Source organism: Thunnus albacares, chromosome 3 (assembly GCF_914725855.1).
Source record: "Thunnus albacares chromosome 3, fThuAlb1.1, whole genome shotgun sequence".
NCBI classification, from domain to species: domain Eukaryota; kingdom Metazoa; phylum Chordata; class Actinopteri; order Scombriformes; family Scombridae; genus Thunnus; species Thunnus albacares.
In genome coordinates, this window is record NC_058108.1 from 19400435 (window position 1) to 19421664 (window position 21230).

Sequence of the window (21230 nt, forward strand, 5' to 3'; positions counted from 1 at the left end):
TCACTGAGTGTAAGTCCAGGAAGATGTATTTATATTTTGAATTTCATGCGTGTGTGTGTGTATTGCCTTGTCCTGCACGAGAAAGAACTTGGAAGGTAGAATGGGGTCTTTCGGAGAATCCAGGTGACATGCAGTGCTCTTGTTGGCGATGACGAAGAGGGCAACATCACAGACAATATACAGCTTCTGAAAACACATCACAAGACACACTGTTAGGATACACAGAGTACAAGCTGACTTAGCTTAGCGTTTTTGCTTCCTAACAACAAACACTGCCAACCCATGAACATTAAAATCTTGACAATCTGCACAAGAGTTTGGTCGCAAATTTTGTCTGTATGACTCAAATATGGAGACATTATTCCTGATGGAGGCACTTTAGCACCTGTCTAAAGTTATACAGTTTGAAAATCATTACAACCAAACTGTATTGTGTTACAGCTGTACAACTATAACTGAACTGTGGGCCCAACCAAATGCATGTTTTATTATACTGCATTGTCATTTTTTATGCTGTTTGTTGCTTCATTGCTTTTGGGGTTTAATCAGGTTTGTTAGTTCATCCCTATTTTTGGTCTATTTTTGTGTGTGTGTGTGTGTGTGTGTGTGTGTGTACCTCATTGGCCTTTGCATCATCAGGACACTGTGCATCCTTGGTCTGTTTGATGTTCTCTACCATCTTCCTAAGAAAGGCATGACTGTTGTTCTCGTTCTTGGTCATCAGCACTTCCAGCATGAACCACAGGCACCTACGCACATAACATAAACGTGCTGTAGTCATCACTACTTGTGTATACCTTTTTAGCGTTATAACTCAACATGTTGTCATAAAAATAGAAAAATATGGACATTTTTAAGAAGATATTCTTAGCTATATTATCAGATTCAGGGATAACAAAACAAAAACACACATAAAACCAAAATACAGTTTGTCAACACTCACTCTTTGATGTCTTTGAGTTGTTCATACTCTTGTGGTTTCGTGAAGTCTGGGTCATGAGCCAGCAGGTGGATCATAAAGGGAACAACATACTCAGGAAGGAGGGAGACAAGTTTTTCTGGGGGGGGGGGGGGGGGGGGGGGGAATAGAGAGAGAATAACTTATTTTAATGTCCATGTAATATTTAATAGCCTAAACCTCTGTACAAAGAGCCATGTTCTCTAAAATGACGACAGCAGCAGTGTCTAATGCTGGAACACCATGAGTTTTAACTGTATCCATGAGTTTAACACTGACCCTGAGCGAGTGGGTTCTGTTTGATGTACTCTCTGCGGACGGAGATGTTTTTGAGGAGGCACTGTCGGGCGTGGGCGCGGCGCTCCTTCACCGGGTCCTTGGCACACAGGGCGAAGACGGCCAGGTACTCCAGTGGCAGCAGCAGTTTGACAAGAGCCAAGTGCAACTTCTGAGCAAAGATCTGACGAACCTGGTAGCACTCATCCTGTTGTCAAGGAAAAAATAGAATGAGTGAAGTGTTAAAAGAAACTCAGCTCCTACAAGAGAGTGATGTCTAAGTCTGACATGTTACAATTAGTTCTCATTGTGTACACAGTGCAGAACATTATGCATATTACAATAGGGCTTTTTCACAGCAGACATTTTGATTCGTCATAGCAGGGAAAGCACAGGTGTTACTAATAACATTAACAACGGCTCTGCTCTATTCAAGTGCCCCAGTAAGCCATGATAGCGTGACCGTGACCCAGCATGCACAATACCAGGACCCCGACACCGAGGCTTTCATTCATTTTAGTATTAACACTTGTGCTTTTCTACTGTGACAAGTCAGAATGTCTTCTGTGAAAAAGGCCTATAAAAAAAAGGGATAAAAAGGTGAGACTGACGTTGATGACAAGGCCGCAGAGCTGGAACTGTTCAGGCGTGATGATGTCATGGTAACAGGGCTCCTGGGCCAACTTCATAATGGCTCCACCTGCGGCCAGCCTCAGACGAGACATGTCTGACTTGCTGCCAGGAAACAACAAAGGATAACAAAGGAAAATGAAAAAAATTAAATAGATGTACTGGCAAATCTGTTCCATACATGCACCAGTGAATTTGTGATTAATAATTTTACTAATTTAAAAACATTATAGACACTAGCTTGTTTACATAAAGAGCTGTTAGCTTGACTATCACTTCTAGAGCTCCATGTTTCAGAGTGATTGAAAAATGTTTTGTTGCAAGTAATGTTAGCAAGATGACTTACTCAAGTCTCCATTCAAAGTTAGCTATATTTAAACGGCCTCACATTGCCACCATTATGTCTTAATCCTTGAACAGCTGTACTCTGACCCCGCACAGTGACCTTCAACCCCTGGGTTACCTGATCTTCTTCTGCTCTGTGAGGTCTCCCTCGCTGACCAGCATGGCTGACAGCAGGCGCAGGGTGGAGTTTGCCGATTTGGATTGGTTGTTCTTCATTCCTAATAACCAACGCACGAGCAGCTTGATGGCCTGCACCTGAGGTTAGAGCAGGAGCAATTAGGCAACGTGGGATCCCTGCATCTTTTTAATATATCTTTCTGTTTTCACTACAAAAATATCAAACAAGATGAAAGTCTTGAGCATTTGTATACACGTAGTTAAGATGAATAATCTAAATCAGATATGACTCGAGGGAAATGCATCCCATAGTTGTGTTTGCCTCTTACCTTAGCTAGAACCTCAGGTGAGACTTCCTCATCAGTGGTCCACAGCTTCCCGTTCTTGTTTCCCACTGACTGGAAACATAGAAGCACATCAGTCACATTCTCATGTTTTTCTTTGCATAAACACATACACTACTTGATTTCAACAATCCTTTGTTTATTCACTACAAAATATATTTTAAAATATATGAATGTTTGTTAAAAGCTGTTATCTATAAACATGTTGCAATAAAAAGTTGGCAGTGCATGTGTGTGATTTTCGACACAGTTTGATCCCCACACACCCTGTCGTTCATGAGCAAGTCCTTGACGATGAAGTTTGCCACTATGGACTTCATTGGTGAAGCAAACTGATCTGGGGCCAGCATGGAGATGTGGCCCAAGGACACGAGGGGAGTGATGAGCTGCTCAGGGACGTCTGCATTCAGACTACGCGACAGAGGCTGAGGGTGAGGAAGAAACAGTTAACAGCATCCAGAAAAAGAAATGTCAGGTCAAGAAATGATGACATAAAAAAACAGAGGACAAGAGGATTTAAGTTTACATAAAAAAAAAAACGACAAAAAAACCCCCAAAAAACTACAACTCTAATGTCTGTCTGTAACACAAGATAGATACTTACAAATCAGAAAGTTAGCAAATTAGTCCCCTACCTCAAAAATCTGTGCCAGCTGCACTTCCTTGTTGTTAAAGATGGCATGGATACAGTGGACGGCCTGCTTGGCCTGGTGAGGCGTCCCCCGCTTGGCTTTCTGATGCAGGATGGGAATCAGAGTCCTGATGGACACATGAGAACAGACATTAGGAAGAAATATTCTTTTCATTCAAATCCAGATGTAGACCAGTTACTGCTAATAGTGTGGACACTGGCCTTCTGGCAAGTCTTACATCACTGTACTGGACTGTCATTGTATTGTTCTCATAATTTAATGCACGTTGTCCACTGCCTAATGATCCTACAGTAATAAACTGTGATGTAGAGGCAGACTACATTCCAATAAAAATGTCTATTGATTGATATTATTTGCACATATTCACTCATGTCATTTCTCTTTTCATATATCCCTTACGATCTTATTTGTTGTAACTCTGTCTCGATCTTCTGTCCAGTGTTTCTGAAAATCTGGATGGCTGCCTCGGCCACCTTGTCATCCTCCATCTTCAAACACTGCAGCAGAGACTCGTAGGTCTCTGCTGAATGGAACGCTGTGGGGTGGGTGAACGACAGGACCTAGAGGGAATGAAACAGAGTAGAAACTCTTGACTTTCTTTTCATTTGTTCAATAATCAGACTACTTATCCAGAAATATACTAAATATTATGTTTTTGTGTATTTAAGTCACCATTTAGTACAAATCATGCACACATTTTGGAATTGGTTTGCATTTATTTCTGTATCAAAATTAACTTTTGCAGACTTCTTTGGTCCATGTCATGTACCTTGAGTAGTTCCAGGCCAGAGCGAATGGCTGTATCAGGGGTAACGCCCTCCTCATCATCATCAGCCGTGCCCTCAATAGACTTGTTAAGCAGTTTCACCAAAGCACTAAAAGAAAATATTGTAAATTATTTCATCCCTTTATTACAATAACCTAAACCTGTATGTGTTATTTGTCAAACTTAAACACTTTACATTTTAAGACAACAAAATAACATTTTTTAAACACACAGTAGCTAACAGCAGTAGCTGGTTTGCCTAACTTAAGCACTAGGAGTCACTCAGTACTAGTGTTTCCTTTCTCATGGTGTTTTTCCATAAAGCAGAAAGGGTTAAACTTGTGCCCTCTCTGAGGCTTGCGGTTACACCTCACCACCACAAGGTGTCTCACTGAATGAGAAAAGCCTGTTTGTGGTATTACACAATGACATACAGCAGATTCAGGACTACATAAAACTCTCTGACACTGAGATAGTGGAACACGCACTGCTGCTCTGCCCAATAAATGCTAGAACAGGATTGACAAACTAAAGTCATCCCTTTATATTTGAATCAAAATTTAATCTAATCCATTTTATTTGGATTATAGTTTAATGTGTGCTAATATTTTTAGTCTGTTGTGAAATTTAGAGATTAAAACCTGACTGTAATACTTTATGTGTTGAATGTGTCAGGATTTTTTCTGACCTGATGGCTTCAGAGTCGATGTGGACGGGGGCGATGCGCTCCAGCAGGAACTTGACCATCTCCAGGAAAGGGTTGGTGGGCTGTTTGGGGAACGTTAACTTCCGAGTGATCTCTCTCTGCACACAGTACCAACATACATACCATTAATACCAACATTCATGGATTTGTGCGTATATATCTGCATAAATGCAAAAAATCACACTGAACACACACAACATTTTTGGAATTTAAAGCGGCATTGAGCAATATTTGACTTCTACAGGGTTAAATGTAATCTTGGAAACAAAGTCACAGCACTGAGACTCCATAAACTGATCAACTTGTCATGTTTTGTGGCTAATGTGTTGGCAGACACTTGATAACACGTCAGCAATGTTAAAGGCTAACTACATGAGGATGTAGTTCCACATGCAGTTAGCCATAATGACTATTCCAGGCTAGTTTCTGTGTTTACTTTCAGTCAGAATCATAGACAAGCGTTTAAAATAATCCATGTTTATTTGAAAAGCTGTAAGAGCCTCGTGCAGTCGTTTGTGTGAGACCTTGTTTCTCCAAATCTCTATAATGGAGCTGGCCAGTGCAAAGTTAGCTTGGCCTGTAGAGTCACAATGACCACATTTATGGGAAATTCGTCAGGTTGAAATAAACTGGAATTTTCCTTTAACACGTGTGAATGTCTTTATGAGAAAGACAGAGGAGGAAACTGGCAGTCTGTCTGTAAGTGAGAGTGTTTGTGAGATGTTCAGCGTCCTCTCACCACACAGATCTCAGCCTGTTTGCAGGAGCAGGTTGGGCTGATGAGCATCTCCAGCTGGATTCTGAGCTTCTCGTCCTCACCAAGAACCTGATTGAACTTTTTCATGAAATCCTGGGCCTTTCCTGCGTCTGGCAAGTTTTCTGGAAACACACAGGAGAGTTATGGTTTAGAAGGTCGCTGTCGAAATCTATAGCATAGAGATTATAGCAGGGTACTGTATACATTTGTGTAGATGTGTTTCCAACTTACTGGCAATACTCATCAGCTTCCCAAACATGGCTGTGTTATTGGCCTCGGACTAGGAGGAGGAGAAAAAAAACAAAAAAAAAAAACATGGTCATTTCTATGTTGGGACATTTACTTCTGAGTGTTTGAAGGAAGAAGATGGAGGAAGAGAATTGTTTGTGTGCCTTTGAGTTAACACACCACTGGCAGCTTGTGAAGGTCCAGCAGCTCTTTGACCAGGCCTCTCAGCATGTTCTGACACTTCCACATTTCATTCAGAGCCCTGAGAGGACACATCAGTCACAGAAAGCGAGAGAGGGAAACAAGTGAGAGATAAGGGGAAAGAAATTTATTTTGCTTGTAGTAATATACTTGTTGCCCTGTTAGTGTGTTCTCTGTAAGTGTTGCAATGTTTTCTTAAGTGTGTTTATTGTAATAAATAGTGTAATGGTACAAACATACTGGTCAGTATTCAGGTGTATAATTTAAAATAGGTGTGTGTGTGTTTTTGCTGAGAATATCCAGGTTTACTGACTTGACAGCATTTGTGTCCAGGCAGGCATACAGGTAATAGAGACACTTCATCTTCTCCTCTGTGTCGAGACTGTGAGGGACCATGTACTGGGCAAAGATCTTCTCTACTAATAACCTACAGAAAGGAGGGCAGAACTTCAGTGAATCAGGTGGAAACAGAGAGAAAAAGAAGTGTAGAAAGCCTTTAAACAATTAAACTAGTGCAAATTCACTTGCAAATTCTTATAATTCTATGTAAATTGAGAAAAATCTGTACATATTACTAATTTTAGCTGATCCACTACAACCTGTGGCATCCTTCCTACTCACTATTAATACAATTAAAAAGTTGCACAGATGTAGGTTTTAAGTGCATTTATTACAGAACAGATGCAGCAGGGCTAGCTGGTTTGTTATATGCATGTAATTTAACTTTTCTGTGTGAGTTCTCACTTGTCATCGATACTGTTCTGATAGTAGATGTGCAGCAGCTTGTCTTTGATCCAGCTGATCTTCAGGGCGGACTCCTTCCCGGCTTCATGGTGCAGACAGTATTTCTTATAAAGCTGAGCCAGGCCCATCATGGCCTCCTTACGCACACGCCACTGTAAGAGAAGGAAGAAGAGGAGGGACGAAAAAAAGATCAGGGGAGGACATACTTAAATTAAGAAAAGTCAGTTCACTTTTCTTGTTTTCTGAAGGAAGTAAGCTGGTGTTCATGGAAATTCCAGTACTGTTGCATACATTCAGTCATAAATGTATTAAATCTTTATGAGAATCTGTATGTTAATGTGGGTGAGATGTGATGAAGGACTCAGATCTCATTTCACATGTCTCCAAGGCTGCTGATGATCAGACTTAACATAATATTATTGTAGTTGCTATAGAAATGTGAGTGAATGACAGGAGGAGCTCAAACATGAAAGCCAAATCAATAGACACATCCTCTACTTCTACTGAAAAAAAAAAACAAAGTATCTGCACTACTGATGCATGATATGTGTCTGCACATTTGTCTCACCCTCTTGTCCAAGGTCCTCTCCCGTACGAAGCCCAACAGCTGGTCATTGACCAAGTTAAGGTCTTTCTTCCCGGCGTTGATGATGGTGACAATGACATCATGACGAATGGCTTCCTCTGGGTCATGGGAGCGCACCTTCAAATACTCTGATTGAATAAAGCAGAGAAAGACATGTGACCAAATGTTTATTCAAAGCATATGTGAAGAATCGATTGAATTTGAGGAGAGAGGATAGTGAAGGAGACATAGGAGGCAAACATGAGCTTAAGCCCACCTGTGAGGTCTCTGGCCAGGTCTGGGTGGTTCATGAGGCAATGGCTGGCAAACTTTACACACTCTAGCCTAACTGGAACATGGATGTCATTGAACCTGGAGAAAAAACACACATACAATACATTCATATGTATTATGCATCATACTTTGAGAAAGCAGGTTAATAAGAAGGTGATTGACTGTGGAAATTACAAATTCAGGATGTAAATGAAAATAAGCAAATGTTTGACTGGGAGGACTACTCTTATTTATAAGAATTATAATTAAGCACACTCTCCGGGCTGTCAGCTGATTATGGGTGTTCCCACTACTCACCTCAACCAAACGTCCATTAACCAGTTGAGAGAATATAAAACTTTTCCCCTTACTGGGCTGCTTTCCCTTTCACTGAATTTTATTTCAATGACGCATTGACACATCCCATTTCCATCACCCAGTACTGAGCACTGATCTGACTCCTGTGCTCATTTTTCTTTTTAAACTTAAAATCTTGTTACTTCACTAAATATCATTCACCTCTACATAAAACTTAAGGCCGAGGTGTCTTAAATCAGCACATCATCTACAGATATTTATAAGCCTCAAGACTACACTGGTGAAATTCCTATTCTGGCTTCAAGAGTTTTCAAGCTCTTTTTTTTTTTACAATACAAAAACCCTCCAACTCATATCTTCAGAAATGTCTTGTGTATTCTATAACAAATAAATTATGTAAATAATAACACCGCTTACTTTTGATTTAACACCTCTTTTCTTTTCATTTGTGTCTCCTAACTGAACTGGATCAGTTCATAGCAGTACTCTGTGTGTGTCTACATAATGTTCATGTGACTCACCGTCCTAAGAAGCACTGCCACAGCGGTCTGTTCTGTGAGGCCAGTTCTGAGTCTTTGGCCCCAAACAACTTGGCTAGCAACCGTACAACAGCCAGACGCTCTTCCCCATCATTGCTCTGCAAACATGAAAACAAACAGAACATTTTTCAAACCGGATGCAAACAAAACTGTGGGACAAAAAAAGTGAGTCACCCCATATTGTGCCCAGATTCAATACCCGCACATACTGTAGCACATGAGCATACAGATATTGATTCCTTTTCTCTGATCTCTTTTCAATAGAATCAGAAAAAACAACATCAAAATTGATACGTATTGATTTTTTTTAATAGTCTGCAATATACATGGAAACAGCTACAGTATAATAGCTGACCACTCCGCCTGGATAGCAGCGGTGTCGTCCTTAAATGTTGTCATAGTGTTTGATACCCAAGAGACCATTAGTACTATGTGGTTTTCTGGTTTTGTAGAGTGGCATTTATTGTGACAAAAGTCTGTGGGTTGCATTAACAATTTCCCATAGGCATAAATTAACTTACATCAGCAATCTGTATTTGCTGTTTAAAAGCACAAGTGAACTTAGCTTCTAGCTAAAGGTTGTTACTAAGATAACATGATGATGGGTGTAATCTTGCACTACTGAGGGGTAAAACTGACACACCCTGTGTTAAGCTTTAACATTTGGCAGTTAAGTCCATTAACAATCAATGTTACCCTACAAATAATTCAACAATGACAAAAATAGACATCAATTATTGATGCTATGTTAACATTTCGAGCGATACATCAACAGAAATTGATGTTTTGCGGCCTGAGGTGAGGAGAACTGTTCTGCGTCTGTCTGTGTGTGTGTGTTTGTGTGTTATGTTGACCTTAAGTTTGAATTCCAGCTGTGGCATGACAGAGGTAAGCAGCATAGGGTCGATGGCAAACAGTTCCTGGATGAGGTCAAAGACGTGCTCTGATAGGTCGCTGACTGATGATTTGCCCATCACTAAAACCTGATTGAAGAACTGAGGAAGGAGGAAAAACACACAGTTTATGAGGACGAGAGTGAGAAAAACAAAAACATAGAGGCAAACTGAGAATGAAATACAGACATGGAGGGAAAAGAAAAACAGTAGTGTGCAGGCTGCTACTCACGTTTGCGATGCACGTCTCTATAGTCTGGACGGTCCTCTTCAGCAGAGTCTTGGCAAGATCATACGCTTGTTTGTTCAGATTCTGTTTAAAAAAAAAAAGTTTAATAATGATTAGTTAGTTCAACTGTGCATATTTTACTCAAGCATTCACTGATACAGATTTGGTCCGATATGTTTTAAGTTAATGGTGGCTGAAAAATATGCCAAGCTCACTGTTTAATTTTTTTCAGCTCCAAAAAAGACACTATTAATCAGAGCTTAGAGTACAGGTCCTCTAGCTCTGTTTCCACTGACAGAAATGGAAAGAAATCCCAAATAAGCTGCTCATTACATGCTTAAATCTCACAAAGTAATTAAATAATTTTAATAATATATTGTGTTAGGACTGGATGATATATCAAATTAATTTGATTCATTCCAAATTTTGTTTTCGCACAATGTGTAAAATGTCTAAATTGTAAACACTGAGTTGTTACAATATGCACAAAAAAAGTTTATTTCTAGTCAAAAACTAACATACATGACAGCTGGCTACATTAGCAGCTTTGAGTCACCACAGTCCCATAAACTGTGATTAATGATTACGTGATTAGTGACACTACATCTGCACTGGCCGCAGTTTGCGGGACTATTGTGACTCCAGGTGGCTCTCTGTCTCTGGCTATCTAGTAGTGAATTTAACGGTCACATCTACAAGAAGTAGAGACTGAGAGTGGCTGTGCTCTCCATTTATGTTTGTTGAGGAGGTATCATCTCTTGTTACGAGAGTCAAAGTGCTGGGAGTCGACTGAACAGAAATCATGAATCGACCCTAAGCTTTAAAGAAATAAAAAAAACAAAAAATGGACCATATCACCCAGCCCTATATTGTGTGTGTGTGTGTTTGTGTCTTACCTTGTGTGCAGGGATGAGGTTAATGAGGATGGTATCCAGCAGCTCCTGTGTGACTCCGTCTCCCTCCATGATAATAGAACTCATCAGGTCCATCATGTGCATCTGCACCTTCTGGTTATGGCTGTTACTGAGGAGGGAGAGAGAGAGATGGGGAGATTTAACCTTGAATATTATCTGATAAAACAAGGAAGAACAAATGTCAAAATGTATAAAAAATGGTCCTAGTGGTAACTGAACATGCTCAAACTGATTTTTTTATTAGTCTGCATGTTTCTAGGAAAAGAAAACATGTTAACATAAATAGTGACATTTCAGAATGTACTGTAGAGAAAAAACAATGTGAAGGTAAGACACAGTAGATAACAAAGGCCTTACTTGATGACAGAGAAGAGCGTTTTGAAAAGCTGGATGAAGATCTCGTTGCAGTCCTCCAGTTCAAAGCATATGTTGTATGACTTAACCCATGCCAGGTTCTAGAGGAACACATAAGAAATCCACAAACATGTTATTCATCAGCAATAAATTGTGTACTCTGCTTTGAACTATAGTCCATAAAACACAAGTAGCTATCCCTTCTTTAGCTCCTTGTTTGTTTCTATCCAATAAGCTTTACCTCCAGCAGGTAGAAGTATCTGTTGAACTGAGGGCTCTTGGTGTCTTCCAATCCCTTTAGCTGTCTGGTGATAAACAGGAAGATGTCCTGGAGACAAGACAGGAAAACACTTGAGAAAAAAAACAAAACATAAAAAGATATTTTCTAGCAAACTCTGAACACGGCAGCAGTGACAAAAGTTGATCCCTATGGTTTGCGATGTCAGCCAATATTCAGCTCAGACGTGCTTCACTGTAACATTAGAGACCTTAAAGATGCTCACTGTGGTTTTGCAGGGAACACTTTTTGTCTCCCCATTAGACAGCAACAGTATAGAGGACAGGAAACAAAGGAAGAGAGAAGGACAAAGAACGACATGCAACAGAGGTCTGCAGCCAGGATCAAACCGCAGGCATTTATGTGGCACGCGTCTTAACCAGTAGGCTACCAGTGTGTGCCAGGAAACACTTGTTAGATCTAAATGTCACTTCAACCTGACAATCCTGCTGCAAAAATCAACAATGACTCTTAATTTCTGCATCAATATTGTTAAATTTTAATGTTGAGAATTCTGACTGATCAGTTTTTAGCACATTTTTCAAGATGAGCCTGAATTAGTTGAAGACTAACGAAATGGAGAGGCTGTCAGCCCCCCTTCCCTACTCACTAATTATCAGTCAAACACACTCTGCTATTACCAAGCAAATAGTACAGACATGAACAAAACAATAGTCAGGAACTTAATTTTGCTCATGTTAATGTTAATGAACTACAGCTCATAAAATCTGCAGATTTCAACTGGTGTAAATCAGCAAAACTGAGGAGCTTGGACTGCTTTTACTACTATTCCCTTGGGGGTCAGTGCTGAGTCAGTTGACAGAGGATTTCATACAGTTGTCCAAGGTCAGTTCCTAACCTTGAGTTTGTCGTGTGAGGTGTAGGGGGCCTCGGGGGCGTAGATCCTGAAGATATCAGCCAGACAGCAGGCTACTAGTAGCCGTACGTCTTTATTGGGGTTCCTGAGGAAGAACTCTGAGGCCAGGTGGAGCGCCAGGCCGAGATACTGCTGCTTCTCCTCTTCAGAATCTTGATCCATGTCCATGTAGGTCTTCACCACCATCTGTGAAACAGAGCAACAAGAGAGGAGGGTGAGATGGGAAGCAACTTGGACTGAATTAGAATTTGTAAAACAATTTGACAGCTCTGCATTAAGAAAATAGAGTCTGCTTTGCAGCTTTAGTGTAATGGTTTCCAATGTTTTGTTCAGACCAGTTCTGTCTAATGTCCTTTGTGTTTTGTAGATTATCTGTGGAAAAAATGAGTATCAGTGTGGAGTTGTTGTGGCAGAAGGTTTGGACAGGATTGAAATTTCAAAAGCAGCACTTCAGATGTGTGGTGCACCTGCACGATGAGACACAACAGAATCAAACTGCCTTCTTTAACTCAGTGTCTCCACTTGCATTTCTAGCTATCTGCTGGCTTCTGTTTAATTATTTTATGCAGCTGTTTGGTTTACTTGTTCACAACGCTGTGTGGTTACAGAAACAGTGCTGGCATGTGTAGTGTGTAGATTGTGGTGTAGGAGCCACACTCTAAATTGCAGGTTATTTGACTCACACTGGCTCAAAAAGACTTTACAAAATGACTTCTTGTATTATGACAATTAGAGATGTAAATCTACTTAAAATAGGCAAAAAACAGTCTCAAACAACAGTGTTAGTACATTATTTTGTGCCGTTCATGAATGAAGGTGGTCCTCCCAACTCAACCAAAAGCCAAAAGAAATCTCATGTGCATGCTGTATAGGCCCAAAAATGCTAAAGCCTGATATACTGGTTTTTGCGTGGTCGCCCAGTGGAGTGAATGAGGCGCCATCTCAGAAGAGTGTATCCAGTTGTCTTAATACACCTGTGCTTTTAAAAAAGGAACACGATTAGCTGTTTTAGTGAAGTGCTAAGAGCAAACAAAAACAGATCAATCAAGGAAGTCGGGAACTTTCTGTAAAAAACGGCAAGCAAAGTAGATTAAGCAATTATCCAGAGCAATTTATAATCTGTCTCAGTCACAAGCAGCGTACATTCAGGCTGACTGAGCTGGTTAACTGCAAATAGCTGTGTTTATAAGCAGTTTTATATGAAGGGACTGATGAGAGCCATGAGACTCAATCATACAGTCTATGTGCAACCAGGCAATGAGGCTGAAGTCATGAAGGGCTTCAGATGGTTGTTAATACTTCATCATCATTTAAGAGTCGATTCATTTGATGTTAATGTCAAAAATGCACATTTAAGATATTTAAAAGATATTTAGAAAGGCAGTAAACACTTTTTCCACTTTCACTGCACACATTGTTGTGACTTTTACAAAGTTAAATCATCACAATAAAGAAGGAAATTGAAAAATTAAGAAAAGACAACAATTCAGTGACTCACTGAAAATTGCATTTATGCAGTGCTTATTGTATTGCCATTAGACATATGATCACAGCTTAAGTCCTACAAATAAGGCCCGGGGTGAAAATCACTGGAATTATTATCCATTATTATGTAAAAAGAGAGTTTTTCTGTGTTTATACATGAACAATACAGTCATGGACTTACTCTCAAGAGGTTATATGTACATCAAGCATCTCAATTCTTATGGATAGGCACTAGGATGCAATGTTTAAACTACCACTTCCTCTACAAGAGTGAAACTGTGCGAGTCTGTATGAGAGAGAGAAAGAGAGAGGGAGGCGAAGAAGCCAGGCCGCCAGCGGGGGTGGGGGATGGGCAAACAGATCCAGCAGACTGCAGAGCACCACACTCACTCCTACCCTCAGCCGTTCTTAGCTGAAACAGTCACAACCCAGCCGCCGAGAGCTCCCCACGCACAGAAGAGTGTGTGGGCCTGTTGTGGTGTTGAGTATCTGTGTGTTTCTGCACCCCAAATCTATTGTAGTTCATTTTTCTCCTAACTGTGTAACCAAAATTAAGCCACAATTTAACACTGTATAATCTTTCATGCAAGCAGCTCTGATACCATCTGATTAACTGTAAAGAGAAAACCATTTCCTTCCTTAGAGTGTGGAGTGATAAACGTAATTTTTTTTCCCTTCCTTAATGTCATTCAAACAGGTTAGTCAGGATATTGAGCCCGTGAGCCATATTTCAGACAGACATCAGCTACTATGTGCCACAACACAGCCTCCCCAATTCATCTCAATTAGACCACCACATTGGCACAGCAGGCTCCAAAACAAGTGTTATCTGGCAGAAAAGTTGAACATGGCTCAACTTTTGTTGCAATGGAATGTGATAGAAATGTTTCCCCAACATGCTTCCAACAGCGGCGTAGCCCCGCTGCTATATGATGAACGCTGCTACACATTGTACATCATAATCATGACAAATGCAACTCATGCACACTTTCTCCACTTCCAGCGGCTGACAGGAGCTAGTTGTAAGCAAATGATACAGTACTGTTATGTGCTATGTTTTGTTATCTAATATGTTATTTAATTACATTATCTATTTATATCTACGTTCAACAAAAATAGTGTACATTTTCTGTGTTGAGGCATTTCACTCTTTGACATTTCTTACAACTATGGCTATCTGGGCCTCCAGAGCCCTTCTGATGTCAAAGGCTTCCCTATCTGGAACAATTCTAAGGTAGTTTTACGTTATTCCACTGCCGGTGTGCACAAATACGGGTCCTGGTGTCACGGGCTCTGCACGCGCACAACAGCACCACTGCTTAAAAAAAATCCTAGGGGAAACTCTAGATGTCATGCTGTGAGTTGGCCAACCAAAGACACAAGTGCACATTCATTGTAGATTACTTTGTGAAAAGAAGTTCTACTGTTTACCTCTTGATTGTCACAAGATAAAATGATTATTTCCATGACTACTTCTCGTAAAATCCTTCCGCATAGTGTCATAAACTGCTGGGCAGTTTTTTTTTTTTTGTTTTTTTTTTTAAAGACAGGGCTGTTTTTGGTCTGAACACCTGGTTTGGTTATGAGCAACATACAATCACTACAACATACAGCAAAAGTATACTGAGACTACGAAAGAATAATGTAATGTATATCAAATAAAACTAGGCTGTTGTGAGTGAGAACGGTGTATTCTCTCAGACATGTAAATCTTAAAGTCCAACTGAAATCATATCCCTTTGGCATCAAAAAGAACTCTGGTGTTGTTTTAATTTATTGACAACGGTTTATTATAAAAAGACAGAAAAAAGGGTATTTTTTTTTTTAAAATATCAGAAATATTCCATTTTGTCTCAGCGGCTAGAGGAGTGTGTCGGTGTCTGTGTTTTCGAATGACATTAGCCGACAGGCTGAGCTCCGGCGCCAGCAGAAGAACAATAGACAAAGTAAACAAACTAAGATAGTTGGCAGTGGTTTTGAAGAGTAAGGACCACACCAACATCTAAACTGACCGAAGTGACATTTGCAGGTATGTTTACATGCAGTTGAAACTGCATATTTGTCTGGTGGCTCCTTCAACAAGCCAAGGTGCAAGACAAGACAGGTGTTCATGTGTGTAAGTTCGCAGAAGACTTAAGTAGGAAAACTTATGTGGGTTGTTGTTCAGAGTCTGTGGCTCTTCTGCTGTGTATCAGGGTGCTATCTGTCTGTTAGCCAGTGTGACTGTTTGCCTTTGATAAAACAGCAAATTTACTGCTTTATGCAAATCTGGTTTAAAATAAGGCAATTTGATTGGCGGTACGGGAACAAGTTCTCCATTGATGTAGACGGGGAACTAACGGTATTCCAACGAATTAAATTCGCAAATTAGGGGGGCACCATTGTGAAACCAAAGAAATCTAAAATATAAATGTCCCCCTTATGGTTTCAAATGTTTTCTTTTCAAAGGAGAACACAAGACAAGTGATTTACAGAGCAGATATGTATGCTGTAGGAGCCAAAATAGAAAAAAAAAAATCAGTTGGACTTTAACAAAAGGAACTGTTTTACCCCTGAGAAATAAATGTGGTTTCAAACACTCAACAATACACAGTCAGATCAAGCAGATGTTGTGTCCTGATTCCTCATCCTCCCTTCTGTCCCTGTACACAGTACTGTTCTTTGATAGATCAAAGAGTACATGATCAATCTGTGCTGGTAAAAACAATTTGCCACAGGGGTGAACTAAATAAACTGGTACCCTATAACAAGACTGAGGGTCTAAAGCCATACTAGCGGCTCTGTGAGGCTGAACTTACTTTGAGCTAAATGATAATGTCAGCACATTACTACAATTCTAACATGCAAACATAAGCAGGTATATAGTTTATTTGTTGCACCATCTTACTTTAGCATGCCAGCATGCTAGTTTTGCATGCATTTAGTGATAAACTGACCTGATGGGTAAAATTAGATAAAAGAGTCAGAGGATCACCAAAGTGATTACAATTTGTCCTGAGGGAGGCATGAATGTCTGCATCAAATACATCCAATAGTCGTTGAAAATCTTCAAAAATGACCAAAATTGCCATCTGTAGAGCTGCTGCTAGCCATCCATAACCTTATTTAGGCTTACTATCATGAACTAAGGCCCACAATAAGTTTAACAACACAGGTAAAAACTGCAAAAACAATAAGACAAGAAGATAGTTATTCACAAAGAAGGAATTCATTTCTTACCATATTTATTTATTCACTATATTATTAAGTGCTTTTTGTAATATGCAATACGCACATTTTCAGGGGAGAAGTCCATAGTGTTCTATTATTATGTCTATGAAAATGCTCCTGTGTATTGAGCTTAATCTTTTATATAAATCAATCCAGTAGTGGTGTCCAAAAAAATATAAATTCAGTCAATAGTGATTCATTACAGGATGATACCCGTTTCTCATTTGTTTGGTCTTTAATGTCGAGCTAATAGACAGCTTTTTTAATACTTAAACACATTCTGCATTTTGCAGCACACAGGGTAAATAAAGCAATGTCTGAAAGGGGAAAAAAAGGAGTAAACTGAGTTTTAAGTTTGATGAAAGCCAAGTAGAAATAATTTGTTTTTGAGACAACAGCATGCTTCCCCAGAAAAGCCAACAGCTCCATATAACTCCTCCTCCTTAACTTAATGCGGGCGACCCCAATCCAAGCACAAGGCCAACACAACGCAGGCCCAGATCCAGCTTGTCTGGAAGACCCATAATACAAGGACAGACTTTACAAAACAGACCTCAGAGACATTTGGTATTAGATTAAAGCCTAACTATGCCAAATACAGTGCTAAAAGTTGCATAACTTTAATTCAGATATATATTCTGGTCAATGATTATGTAATATTCAGATAAAAGAATGAACCATATGCTTCTTTTATGTCATATTGATACAAGTATTGATTCTGTCTGTGCCCTGTGTTGTGCTAAACGGACTGCCTTAGGACTGGAAACATGGTGTTAAACATGGAAAACCTCTGTTCTACCAACCAAGCAAAAATCATAAAAGGAGTCTTTGTAGTCTTTTGCAGCATCGGCAGATGTACAGTGAGTTTTCTTTCCTCATTTTTGTAACATACCATACAACCAAACTATAGCATGACTTATAACAGTGGCAGATCACAGCTGAAAATTACTAAATGACCAGGACTTTATAAAATTGCCTACTTGCCAATTGCTCTGCTGGGAATACAACAGGAATCTTAAGTCTCTTTCACCAGACGATTAGCCAGGTTACTGCACATCCAATTAGTTCCAGCCTTTCCAGTACTCAAAGGGTAAACACATCTGTAAACAGCTGCCTTGCACAGTCAACAACCTGTACAGTTCATTGTGTCCAGCTTGTCAAAATCAAGGATGCTTTATGGTCGCAATGCTACTCTATAAACAAACAGTTCTAGGATGTCAGGAAACCATTTCAGTATTATAGTAGTAAACAATCTAATGTGATTATAAGGAGTCACAGGATTCCTGTAAACACAGATACCAACTTTGAAACTCCTGAGGGTTTGATGTGTGTGTGGGAGGAAGGGATGCAGTGTCAGAAGGTCAATCAATAACACACCATTGTTAATACTTTTCCAATACAGAAATGCAAGGAAGGTCATAAAAGTGCAAAATTAGATATGAAATAATCAATCTGAAGTTCAATGGACTGTGATACACAATATGTATTACATAAGACATTGGTAATTTGGTCAACTTCTTTCAGTCAAGTGGTAACACAATATGATCATATGGCCATGACACGATTTTAGTGAAAAAAATGATTATTATATTGTGTTACTGTCCTTCCTTCCACTGGTAGGTTAAACTGGGTCATGGGCTGAAGAATTTCCTGAAGTTCTAAAAAACACAGAAATATAGATTGCTGGATATTTCTACATTTACTGTATCCTCATTTCTCTTTTGCAATTGAAGATTAAAATGTGAAGATATATATTGAATGTTTTAATATTGAACATGCTGTTATAAAGTCCTTCTTTGACTCCTTAAGTTCTGCTGATATCCAAATCCGTAAACAGGATCTTGGTTATACTCTGTGCCAATAGTGCAGCTGCTTTCTGCAATCTTTCATTCTTTAATCTTTCAAACATGACTTGCTGTTTTGTTCCCTTGCAGTAAAAATAGCTTCTGTGTGTAATGTATTTGCTTTTCTTGTGTTCACATTTTGGAATCATCCCTTACTTTTCCAGCCTTGAGGGGATAGATAGGATTACAGGACGGGAAAGTTGGAGCCTTCAACACTAATGAACAATATGAATAATAGCAACTCCTATTTTGTCACATGTCACAGTAAAGTTCAACAACATCTAAACACTCTGGTGGTGATACGTGATTATGGGTGTTGTTCACAGACTGAGAGACCCCAGCAACAAGAACTGGGAAAAGAGTCTGCTGTAAGAGAAGAAGGGACTGTTGTGACTTAATATTCAGTAGTTTACAAAGTTAGGAGGGTTTTGGCATTGTGCCAGGGGCTGGACACTTGATATATATGAGGTTAAACCTATCTTAACAACAAGAAACCCCATTGACATACCTTTAACCGTTTGACCACCTCATCGTTGCTGATTTTGTCCGTAATCTCTTTGACTCCGGGCGGGTAGACGATCTTTCCGTCCCCCGCCGGTTTCTGCTGTTGCGGGAACTCCATGCTTGTTGATGTATGATCCACACGGTCTTCTACTGGCCTCTATGGGTCGGAAAACAAAAGTTCAACACAACCATGCTACCGCACTTACCAAAAACCTCGTTTTAAGCACCATTCTCATTTGCCAATCATTATTTCCCTGGCTCAAATTGATAAAACTGTACCTGTACATTTAACGGTAGTATGATGGAGAAAACTTTTTCAATCAGAAAGCCAACATTAAACCAGCATTGTGCATATTATTAGCGTGCATGCTAAAATCCTCCAGCTATACATCAGCTCCATTATTTTCCGTAAATTTCTCATCAAACATCGTGTAGCTACAGAAACAAGCTCGTCTGCTATTTCGGCAACATTACAACCATTTTAAGCGTTAAGTTTATGGAGAAACACTTTTAAAAAAACAACACATGAGTAGCCGGTGTGTGTCTACTGTCACACAGGTTATCAAATTAGCTAGCAGGCTAGTTGCAGTGCAAACATCATTGGCTAGCTGCTAGCATTTTGCGGGAAGTACAGTTAGCAGCGAGTAGCTAATACACGTTAGCCGTTAGCCTAGGCCGCAAACTACTCAGGTACCCATCACATCTCCAGCTACAGACAATCACAGAGGAAGTGAAGTATTATATCATCTCTGCCAAAAATAGCCATGCTCGTGGTCAGTTCCTGTGGTTTCCAACAAATGCAACTACTTTGAGAAGTTTGAAAACGAAGCTAATTTACTTGTTACTGTCTTTTTTCAACTTCCAACTGCCGCTAGTTTACAGGCGAAGAAGGGCTGCTACCGTCGCCCTGAGCCCTCCTCTCTCACCACCAACTTGCCCCCACGGACGGATTTTGAACACCCCAACAAATGCAAAATGAATCTATTTACAAAGATGCAAGTGCGACTTAAACCGCAGGATGTCTGCCAAGCGTTTCCTCGTTAGTATTTACCTCTCAAGTGGGCCGTTTTAATTCATTTAGTCTGACACAGGTTGGGTTTAGTTTTCGGCACAAAGCTCTGTCCGTTCAGTCAGTGCTGTCTGTGTGAAGGCTGGGTGCAGAGCGCCCCCCTCGGTCTCACAGCAGTACTGCACCGCCAAATACATGGCGGGAGTCACAAACGCTATCTTCACTTTCCGCTTTTCACCCTACTGTGACTTTATTTTTAATGAATAAATACATTTCTTGTAAACAGTATTTATTTATTCTATGTAATCCCTACTTGTTTAAAAAAATCCCCATATACTTTGATTGCATAATAGCATTTTACTTTCTTTTTTTCTATGGAGCATATATATAACACATATATATATAGACAACCATTGCATGATCGTAATAATGCATAATAATTATTGTATTAGTAATCATGTAATATAATAAAATTAAATAATAATGCTGTTCATGATACCATAATGATATAAATAACAATAATAATAAGTGTTGTTGTTGTTGCCAGTAGTGCAGTATTTTAAGGTGCTAAATTAATAGTATGTCTCTCTTTTTTATATCAATATTTACTATTTCTACTACGATCAATACTTGTAAGTAGCAATAAATGCAGCACGTAAACTTTCTCTTTAGAATAATGAATCGGAGAAAGTGACACCTGGTGGTCAACTGGAAATTAACAATTTAAAAGTGATTCTACTTCTCCCATTTCAACAACGCTGCAAAACATCCGCTTTTTTAAAAGCAGCTTTTCAGCAATAAACCTACTAACTATGGTTTCTGTCCAAAAACAATGTAACAAGATTGTTAAGTGTAAAAAAAAAAAAAAAAAGCACTGTGCGACGCCCCCCATTTCTTAAAAACTTTTATTCACAAGAGTATTCATAACAGCAAAAAAGTAAAAGTACATATAATAACATTAGGGATGAGGGATCAGACACTAATACTGTACAGTATCATATGAAATGATGTTCAGCTGATTGTGTGCATTGGTAATAATGAGTTACCTGACCTGCAAAAGGGTCCAAGTTCCAAAATTATCTCAGGTACAGACTCAAAAAAAAGTATGTAATGGTAAATGCCCATGTATTAAATGTGCATGTGCCTGTCTTATACAAGAAAATGAATTAATTCACCAAAAGCATTTGATAACTCAAAATCTCACAATGTTCTTG

At 39.5% G+C, this 21230-nt stretch overlaps 1 protein-coding gene across 5 annotated transcripts in view; it reads right to left on the reverse strand.

Annotated features, from left to right (window-relative positions):
- pds5a (PDS5 cohesin associated factor A) overlaps positions 1-20177 on the reverse strand; it is a 23495-nt gene extending 3318 nt beyond the window's left edge. For 2 of the 5 annotated variants that reach the window (XM_044346847.1, XM_044346844.1), the window contains exons 1-28: positions 20059-20177; positions 19012-19164; positions 11947-12150; positions 11052-11138; positions 10814-10911; positions 10439-10565; positions 9546-9626; positions 9275-9415; positions 8403-8518; positions 7568-7662; positions 7294-7439; positions 6726-6877; positions 6295-6408; positions 5961-6042; positions 5784-5832; positions 5535-5674; positions 4778-4893; positions 4093-4198; positions 3723-3883; positions 3306-3429; positions 2937-3095; positions 2656-2724; positions 2328-2464; positions 1846-1969; positions 1238-1442; positions 944-1058; positions 617-749; positions 67-186 (exon numbers count right to left, since the gene is read on the reverse strand). In XM_044346847.1, the coding sequence (XP_044202782.1) occupies positions 67-186; positions 617-749; positions 944-1058; positions 1238-1442; positions 1846-1969; positions 2328-2464; positions 2656-2724; positions 2937-3095; positions 3306-3429; positions 3723-3883; positions 4093-4198; positions 4778-4893; positions 5535-5674; positions 5784-5832; positions 5961-6042; positions 6295-6408; positions 6726-6877; positions 7294-7439; positions 7568-7662; positions 8403-8518; positions 9275-9415; positions 9546-9626; positions 10439-10565; positions 10814-10911; positions 11052-11138; positions 11947-12150; positions 19012-19125 (3315 nt within the window). In that variant the 5' untranslated portion in view covers positions 19126-19164; positions 20059-20177. Of the gene's footprint in view, positions 1-66; positions 187-616; positions 750-943; positions 1059-1237; positions 1443-1845; positions 1970-2327; positions 2465-2655; positions 2725-2936; positions 3096-3305; positions 3430-3722; positions 3884-4092; positions 4199-4777; positions 4894-5534; positions 5675-5783; positions 5833-5960; positions 6043-6294; positions 6409-6725; positions 6878-7293; positions 7440-7567; positions 7663-8402; positions 8519-9274; positions 9416-9545; positions 9627-10438; positions 10566-10813; positions 10912-11051; positions 11139-11946; positions 12151-19011; positions 19165-19286; positions 19569-19845; positions 19950-20058 lie in introns of those variants that run through there. The other 3 variants (XM_044346848.1, XM_044346845.1, XM_044346846.1) reach the window with 3 other exon arrangements.
- Positions 20178-21230: the final 1053 nt, after the last annotated feature.